The following is a 9,470-nucleotide window of genomic DNA, read 5'->3' as shown; positions in this document are numbered from 1 at the left end:
AAAGACTAACATCATTTTTTGCATATGAAATACAAACTATCACAAGAACATTGTAGGGTAGTTTGTTTTTCCTCTTCTTCTTCTTTTTTTTATTTTTTTTTTACAAACAAAAAAAAATCAAATAAAAACTAAAAAAACAAAAGTGTAATCAGGTTGGTCACATGTTTCCCCTGGAGGTAGGTGATTATATTTCAGACATGAAAGTCCTTGGTCTCGCTCAACCGTGATTACGTTATTCTGCATGAGACTTGGCCTGGCGTTGGGAACGAAGGGCGGGCGGCGGGGTTTATATGTAAGCCTCCTCGTTGGCTGGGTTGAGGTTCTCTGTCTGCTGCTCCGGGCCGTTCTCCTGGGCTTTCACTATTTTGAGTGGTTGGATCATTATCCTCAGTCGCTGTGATAAAGGATACAGGTATGAGAAACAGCCGTTCACATGCAGCACAGGATGGGATTTCCATGACAGGAACCCACTTGAATGAGCATCTAAGTGGCAGACTTTAGCCAAAAGGCTAGTTTCTATCTGAGGTCCCTGGGCAGGTTTGCAGTTACAGTGATGTTACGTTATTCCATAAGTTATTTCGTGCGGCAGCTCGCTCCGTGTTGATGAGAGCGGACCTCTGTCTGAAGCACTCTAATCAACCGACTGATTGCTGCAATTAGGCAATCGGGAGTCAGCTGCTCGTCGCTAATGACAACCAGAGCGCCACGGCACATCCCTGGCATCTATAGCAATTACTGTACATTTAGCCAAAGCTGCAGCCACGCAGAGGCCCCTCCCACAGGCCCGTATCAGCCTGTGCCACAAACCTCTGGTCGATCTATAACACAGGCCGGTATTCAATCACTTGCAGATAACTGCAAATCAAACGCACTTCTGAAAGTGCAGTGCAGAAAGGCTTCTATATGCCGTTGATTGAATACGGTGCTGAATATTTTAAATCTAATGTCGCAAAATATATCTCATCCAGTTGAAGGATATCCAGTCTTTGAGCTGGTGGTGGCTTTAGTGGATTCTGTGGATTAATGCCTTGCAGCCTATGCTTGGAATTTTCCTCTGTCTAATTTGTATCTGTCCTATTATTTAATCATAATCAGCTGTTAAATAAATAATAAAATCATTGTGTTGTCATTCCTGTTCTGGTTATAATCGTTCTATAACGGACAGAGCTTACCTCTTTATACGTGCCCTTGAGAGTGAGGAACATGTAGACCATGTATCCAGGTATGAGGAGCATGGAGGAGAGAGCCATGCACCAGCCCACCCCCTGGCCCCAGGCCGGGAACACATAGTTGTTCATCTTCAGGGGAACCATCTGGACGGCACTGAACAGGAACACTCCCTGAGAGAGAGAGAGAGAGAGAGAGAGAGATAGGGAGAGAGAGGGAGAGAGAGAGAGAGAGAGAGAGAGAGAGAGAGAGACAGAGAGAGAGAGAGAGAGAGAGAGAGACAGAGAGAGAGAGAGACACAAGAACCAAACACCTCGTCATGACACAGACCTAATACCCAGGATGCCAGAACATCAGACAAATCAGAAGAGGTTAACAGTTGAACAATACGGATGGATTGGTTTAAATAGATCCTTACTGATCTGTGTGACGGGAGTGTTTACTGTCCCACTTCAAATTAATAATCACTTTTAAGGCTTTATAAGCCTTCAAAAGCCCTTCATAAGACACACAGTACTACCACTTCCAACCACGCTGAGAGAAGGGAAGACCAACCAGCAGACCTCTCAGCACTGAATACATTATAAAAGTGTCATAAAGGGTTAATAAAGGCTTCATAAGACCTTAATAGTGTTAGAGTAGGACTGTACTTACACCAACGATGAGGGGAGTGAAGACCACCCAGCAGAGCTTCCACCACAGGCAAGGCTTGTAGCCAATCATCTCCTCAATGTTGTCATAGAACCTGTTCACACCTGAAGTACAATGTTGTCATAGAACATGTTCACACCTGAAGTACAATGTTGTCATATAACCTATTCACACCTGAAACACAATGTTGTCATAGAACCTATTTACACCTGAAATGCAAAACTAAATTACAAAACTATATTAATGAATTAAACCAAATTAATTAAACACACGTTTGATACCATTCCTCATTCCATTCCATGCATTACAATGAGCCTGTCCTCCGATTACTACCTCCACCAGCCTCCCCTGATATACAAGACACACAAGATGCACATGCACTCCAGGTACACGTGATGCCTTCACCTCTGATAGAGGAAACACACTTTTGGTAAAAAAAAAAATCAGAAAGCTGACAACACCACAGTCCATTGGTCAGAAAGCTGACAACACCACAGTCCATTGGTCAGAGACCATCAATGAGTCATATCATCATATGTTCAATAATGACAACTTCCAAGAAACTGCATTACCCAGGGTTCATTGTAATGACGTCACTCACCGTAGAACCAGGAAATGGACACGCACTCGAAGAACACCAGGAAGAGCAGACACATTCCACTGGCGGAGTAGTAGTCAAACAGCTTGAACACATAGAGCCCACCCTGGCGGAGGAGAGAAGAGCGCTGTGTCAAGCAGGGGACCGGAGAGAAGGGGCTCGTCTGTGACTGGGTCACTGAGAGCCGCAGAGCAGTAAGTAGGTGAAGTGGTTCAGGAGTGAAGAGTCTCAGACCACCGGAGCCGCAGAACAGAAGGCACCTCCTTCGTTTGATCTCCAGGAATGAGTCAGGATGTAGTTTACTACACAGCTTGTGAAGAAACTACTGTATGTTCCCGAGGATATGCAGTAGAACACAGATTTTATAATTCAGATCGAGAGAATTCACGAAGGGTAGTCAGAAGTAGTTGAGACAATGAATACCCTACGGTCACACTTGTCATATTCACATCATCAGATGACTCAGATGGTCCTCAGAGACCCTGGGAGGGACCAAAGGGGAGATCTACTGATTGGCTGCAGAAGGAATTCGCTCTCGTCCAATGGGCGGTACAGCAGGCTAAGTACGGCATGTTCTCCTCATTTAAACCAGGCTGTATAGAGGACCCTCTCTCTGCATATTCCTCACTTCACTACTGTATGAACCACCATGTTGGTTTTAAGACAAGGGCTTCTGAAATAGTGGCCTATCTGGCTAGCCTAATAGCCTACGTTAGCCTATAATAATACAGGCCATTTAGCTGACACTTTTATCCAAAGCGACTTACACTGCAGTGAGTGCATACATTTTTCAGTATACAGCCGACTTTCTCCTACGTTTTCTTAAGGACTAGAAAGAGTCTTCAATGGAGTCTCTCGATTGAATAGTCTTTAGTCCAGGCCTGTAGCCTTAATCTAGTCCAGGAAATCAAGTTATAATAATGATAATATATGCCATGTAGCTGACACTTTTATCCAAAGAGACTTACATTGCAGTGTGTGCATACATTTCAGTATATATATGGTCCCAGCGGGAATCAAACCCACAACCTTAAAAGTTGAACAACTTCACAGCCAGATGGGAGTTTCAGACGGCTTCATTCACCTGTGTGATGTTGGAAAGGCCGATGATATAGGACACGAGGCAGACGCCAGCGATGAAGATTTCTCTTCTTCCTCGGAGCGCCCGAGGGAACTCATCCACCAGCGCTGTGATGAAGCCCTCCACCGTGCAGAACTACAAGCAACACACACACACACGTTAGATACGTACGTTAACGCCAGGGGAGGCTGGTGGAGGTAGAGATCGGAGGATGGGCTCATTGGGGAATGAGGAATAGTATCAAACATGCATGTTAGATTCCATTCCATGCATTCAAATGAGCCGGTCCTCCGATCTCTACCTCCACCAGCCTCCCCTGAATAACACTACATCTGATGCTACAACCACCAACACACACACAGATCAGGAACAGATATATCACACCTACGGCCTACAGACCTACGAGGCAAGAAACAAGGGCACAACATCATGGGCTGTGTTTCAGTTTTAGTTTTGATTGCCCACCTGACTGTCGATTCCCAGCATGAGCAACATGGAGAAGAAGAGGATCGCCCAGAGAGGAGAGATAGGCAGCTGGGTCACTGCCTCCGGGTAGGCCAGAAACGCTAAGCCAGGACCTGGGACACATTCAGACACGATTACCAACCATACACCTCTCATTTCTGTCAACAATGATAACCAAAAGACATATCATGCTACATAAGTATTGTGTTTTTGTGTTTGTAGTGTTTTTACGTGAGTGCTTAAGATCTTCACGTGAGTGAGTGCTTAAGATTGTGATCGTCTGCGATTTACCTGACGCCGCCACATCCGCGATGGACCTCTTGGTCACGTTGGCCATGAAGCCGACAATGGAGAAGATTACCAAGCCAGCGAACATGCTGGTGAAGGAGTTGATGCAGCAGACGATGACCGAATCTCTGCAGGGGGAACACAAAAGCGCAGGGACGCTGCATTGTTGCGGCCGATAGCGATTCCTTATCTACCCGACCACATTGGGAGGGGAAAGTCATTTCGCATTCAACAGCAGCGTTGCACGGCTACAGCACAGCCCTTCTATTGGCCCGTTCGTTTCCCCAAACGGGGGCCTTGCCAGATTCAAGATGGAGGGGGAGAGAGAGATGCAGTCAGGTGTTCTGGCAGCTGACAGATATGTTTACTGTCTCTGTCCAATCACACAAGCAGAACCTTGCCTCTGCGCTGCGTGGAGAGAGGAGAGACGTTCTGAACGGAGGAGGATCATCTCTTAACTGACACTACGGCATCGGCCAAAGGGGATCCTCGTAAAAATTCAAATCTCTGTCTCTCTTCTCCGTCATGTGTGAATATATTATCTACAGTACATAATTCATTTCCATGCGAGGACAACACACACTGAATTGACTGATACAGCAGAGTGGCATGATATCAACGAACCTGTAGACATTGTTGTGGAAAGGGTTGTAGCTGCCCAGAGCGATCAGGGAGCCCAGGCCCAGGCCGTAGGAGAAGAAGATCTGAGTAGCAGCATCCAGCCACACCTGAGGGAGCAGAACCAGAGAAATATAATGAGTTCTATAATGTAGAAATAGAATGAGTTCTATAGTGTAGAAATAGAATGAGTTCTATAGTGTAGAACTATAATGAGTTCTATAATGTAGAAATACGGAGAATGAGTTCTATTATGTAGAAATAGAATGAGTTCTATAATGTAGAAATACGGAGAATGAGTTCTATTATGTAGAAATAGAATGAGTTCTATAATGTAGAAATACGGAGAATGAGTTCTATTATGTAGAAATAGAAGGAGTTCTATAATGTAGAAATAGAATGAGTTCTATAATGTAGAAATAGAATGAGTTCTATCTATGAATTCTATTTCTATGCTCAAAACAACCTGCAAATTAAAACCCTCTACTGCCGGTACTCAGTCTGTCTATGACGTCACTCCGTCCACACGGGTCAAATACTTGTTTAGCAGCTTCAAAATAACTGATCTGCACTTGATTTAGTTAAAGAACAATAGAACAGAACCAATGGAAAAAGTCCCACAAGAGCAACAACACTAAGCACAACAACACTAATCTAACACACCATCCACCGCAACACTCGTCCAGAGGTTTCCCCTCAGGAACGTATGGCTGCAGGAACGTACCTCAGACTCCTTGAGCTTGCTGAACTCAGGGGTGATGTAGAAGAGGATGCCATCGACGGCTCCAGGGAGGGTGACCCCGCGGCAGAAGAGGATAAACAGCATGAAGTAGGGGTACGTGGCTGAGAAGTACACCACCTCCACGTACAGACAGGCACAACGGAAAGACAATGAAATGATGCATTATTAATCAGCAAGATTTGCCAGATCAATCAGTTTCAGGAGAAAGATAATGTGAATATTGCAATATGCTGTATGCCATTGCATGAACCAAGGCCTGTATGAGTACAAGTAGTTTCCACCTTGATGTGTGTTTGTGTGTGTGTGTGTGTGTGTGTGTGTGTGTGTGTGTGTGTGTGTGTGTGTGAGTATGTGTGTGTGTGTGTCCATGCGTTCATGCTTGCATGTGTGTGTGTGTGTGTGTGTGTGTGTGTGTGTGTGTGTGTGTGTGTGTTTGTGTGTGTGTGTGTGTGCGTGCATGCGTGCGTGTGTGCATGTGTGTGTGTGAAACATTCCTAGGCCTCTGTTGAAGTAATAAGCGTCATGTGGAGAAGGCCCAGCCCCAGCGAAGCCTTACCTTCCCCGTCCAGCTGACCCCCTTCCAGATGCAGAAGTAGACCAGGACCCAGGCGATGGCCAGTGTTATGGCCAGTGGTGCCCTGATCTCTCCTGGCTTCTCCAGGCCGTCTGTCATCTGATGCATGTTACGTCTGCAACACAGAGGCAATTAATGGGCTGGCCACCATTGAGCTGCAATGACACTTAAATCAATAACAACAAAAACAAGAAGACACCATTACTCCTTGTTTACTAGGAGAATACTCCTTCACTGTTCTCTCTCTCTGCTGTTACCTCTACTATAACACTGTTACTTCTATAACTGTATCACTACTCCATCTGACAGTGCTCCGTTATTTGTACTGAACCTTTATTTATCCAGGTTAGGTTTCTTCTCATTGAGATAAAATCAATTTTTCAAGAGAGACCTGGTCCAGGACAGCAGCCAAGGAAAACAATAACACGCCATTTGTAGAAAGATAACACAGGTGCAACCCTAACCCTAACCTAACCCTAACCCTAACCCTAACTCTAACTCTAACCCTAACCTAACCCTAACCCTAACCCTAACCTAACCCTAACCCTAACCCTAACTCTAACTCTAACCTAACCCTAACCCTAACTCTAACCTAACCCTAACTCTAACCCTAACCTAACCCTAACCCTAACCCTAACTCTAACTCTAACTCTAACCCTAACTCTAACTCTAACCCTAACCCTAACCCTAACTCTAACTCTAACTCTAACCCAGCCCACTCAGACCCCTGACTGTAAGACAAAGAGTGTGTTCTTACTCCCAGAACTCCACCACGGCGCTGGTCAGATTGGCGGTGTCTCCGACGGAGTAGTTTGAGAAGCACCGGTCCGTGTTCCATTCATTGTTACATGACTTCCATGGAAGGTCCTGCAATAAAGACCACGTTCCTCACTTGTTATTTGTTTTTCTTCCCAACCTCTCTCTCTCCCTCTCCTCCACATTGCAACTCCATTTGGGACATTTGGTCTGATGTTTATCCCTGACGGGTTTATCACATCACATGCTTATCAGTGCTCTTGTTTCTTCTCTTAAAGAGCTCATTTGACTCTATTTTCTTCAATGAGTTTTACTGGTAGGAAATCTCTAGTAAATGTCATACTTACAGTGGTAAAGGAGTTCCACAGATAGTAAATGGCCCAGGATATGATGACTATGTAATAAATGTTTAGCCAGAAAGAGAGCATTGCTGCAGCCAAGCCCACTCCTGAAAGAGCGACATTAGGAATGACGTGTTAATCTCTGTTCCAATACAAGCATCAAAATAACAAGCCTCCCTCACACACTAACTGTCAAACATCAGTGGAATGGCGGTGCATAGTAACAGCTTCGTTTAGGAAAGGGTGAAAAGGAGAGCACGCAAAGAGAGAGAACACACAAAGACAGGGCACACAAACATACATCGTATTTGTATTTCGTTTACGGTCAGTCAGCGAGACTGTCTCACGCATTTATTCAGCTGGTTAGCCGGCCTACCTTTGAACATGGGAGCGAGCTTCCACACCCCCAGTCCTCCGATGGACGTGTACTGGCCCAGGGCCGTCTCGAGCAGAAACAGAGGCATTCCAGCAAATATGAGGGTCAAAAAGTATGGAATCAAGAAGGCCCCTGAATAGAAGACGAAGAGTAAGGTAATGTAAAAAGTGAGGCATTGCACATACCATTAACATTTAAAATAATCCAGAGATATAACAGATATTTTGGTTTCACACCGCGCCTCAAATCAAGAGATCTCGGTGTAGGCCTACGCGTGTGCGCGCAATTACGCACGGCACAATCGCGAGGAAAAAAAACCCACTTGAGGAATTGAGATTATTTAAATGCGCGCGCGAAGAACACATTTGCTGATTGAAGGGTCGAGTTTTTAGCTTCCTTTTGTTTTGAAACATCTGTTGATTACCGTACCTCCTCCGTTCTTGCCACACAGATAAGGAAATCTCCAGACATTTCCGAGTCCAATCGCGTATCCAACACAAGACAGGAGAAAGTCAAATTTTCCATTCCATGTTTCTCTCTCGGGAAGTTCCTTTTTCGTCTTCTGGACTTTCACCACCAAGGTTTTGGGTTTGTCATTAGTCGTAGGAGCCTCGTTCACCTCGGTTAAAACGTGTCCATCCGAGGCTTTAGTACCATTAGTCGCCATGTTTTTGGGTTTTGCAGAGGTCCTGAACGGCACACGGGAGATTTCAGCACCAGTCCACGTAGACAGCAGTTTCGCGGTTCGTTACCCAGCCCCGGGACCGTAGATTGGGCAGGAAATCAGGAGAAGCGGGAACAGCAAGCCAGCTGGGAAAAGCGAATCTGGGAGAAAAAAAAGCAAGAGAATTTTGTTAACAACAGAGTCTATTGAATTAATGTCAAATGTTCTTCAAATTATCATCAATTCCATCGAAAACAGTAGTTTTTAAGACTTCAGTCCAATGATTGGTTCGGGATCAAATGCACGGGATCAAATGAGGACCCTCAGGGAGTATTTTGACGGAACACCTTTGAGAAAACATCGTTATTCTAAACATCTTACAAATACTGCGTCTGAACATTTTACACATACTGCAATAGCCTACTGGGCCTGCACGTAGGAGAGGAGAGGTAATTTAACACATTAGGGGGACGGCGACGACAATCACTGTCCAATTAATCCCCAATGAAGGGTTAATAAATTATGAACCTAACCAAATTGATAACCTAACCCAGCATAACTAAAAGTATATAAACTAGGCAGAAATGTAAAATATTGTTGGATATTTAATTAAGAAGAATCAAAATAAAATATAGATTGTTTTCTTTGAATGTGAATTATATATAGTATACAGTATAGTGATTGATAACACATTTAAAGCATTTAATCAGCATATAGTTACCAAAACAAATGTGCGTAATTGTGTGGCATGTCTTGATTTTTCTTCTCGTTTTTTTTTTTATTTAATTTTTTTTGCAATTCTAAAATCAAAATCAAACTTCCAACATTGTCATATAAAGATAATCTTCCGCCGGCTTTTCTCCCTCCTCTAATTTGGCACGTATGAAAAGAGACGACATTTATTCAGTCATCCGAGACAGAAAACCCGCCGCCAACAAAAGAACCCCGTGAGCGCAAAGCTTTACGCGTCAGGCATGTCATACATTCTCCTTACAAAAATACATTTAATGATATGCTATGACTTATGGAATGTATCGCGGGTATAGATTAAGGACAAACTGTTTTTTTTTTCATATGGTGAGGAAGCTTTAAGAAAATGAATATTGAATATCCAATACAATTATTCCGTGCGCATCATCTAAAAACCCA

General features: G+C 44.1%; 1 protein-coding gene across 1 annotated transcript; it reads right to left on the bottom strand.

The window, feature by feature from the left end:
- Positions 1-286: 286 nt before the first annotated feature.
- slc6a1b (solute carrier family 6 member 1b) lies at positions 287-8,324 on the bottom strand (the record flags this gene model as incomplete). The annotated part of the gene is made up of 14 exons (XM_083668022.1): positions 287-394; positions 1,173-1,340; positions 1,822-1,922; positions 2,420-2,522; positions 3,501-3,632; positions 3,963-4,075; positions 4,254-4,378; positions 4,875-4,978; positions 5,593-5,727; positions 6,167-6,299; positions 6,942-7,051; positions 7,288-7,388; positions 7,658-7,789; positions 8,087-8,324. The coding sequence occupies 14 exons, from the start codon at positions 8,322-8,324 to the stop codon at positions 287-289; spliced, it is 1,803 nt and encodes a 600-aa protein (XP_083524148.1).
- Positions 8,325-9,470: the final 1,146 nt, after the last annotated feature.

The sequence above is a fragment of the Argentina silus genome (genome assembly GCF_951799395.1).
Source record: "Argentina silus genome assembly, chromosome: 4".
In the NCBI taxonomy this organism is placed as follows: domain Eukaryota; kingdom Metazoa; phylum Chordata; class Actinopteri; order Argentiniformes; family Argentinidae; genus Argentina; species Argentina silus.
The sequence above is the reverse complement of the archived record's forward strand: the minus strand, read 5'-3'. Positions and strand labels throughout refer to the sequence as shown.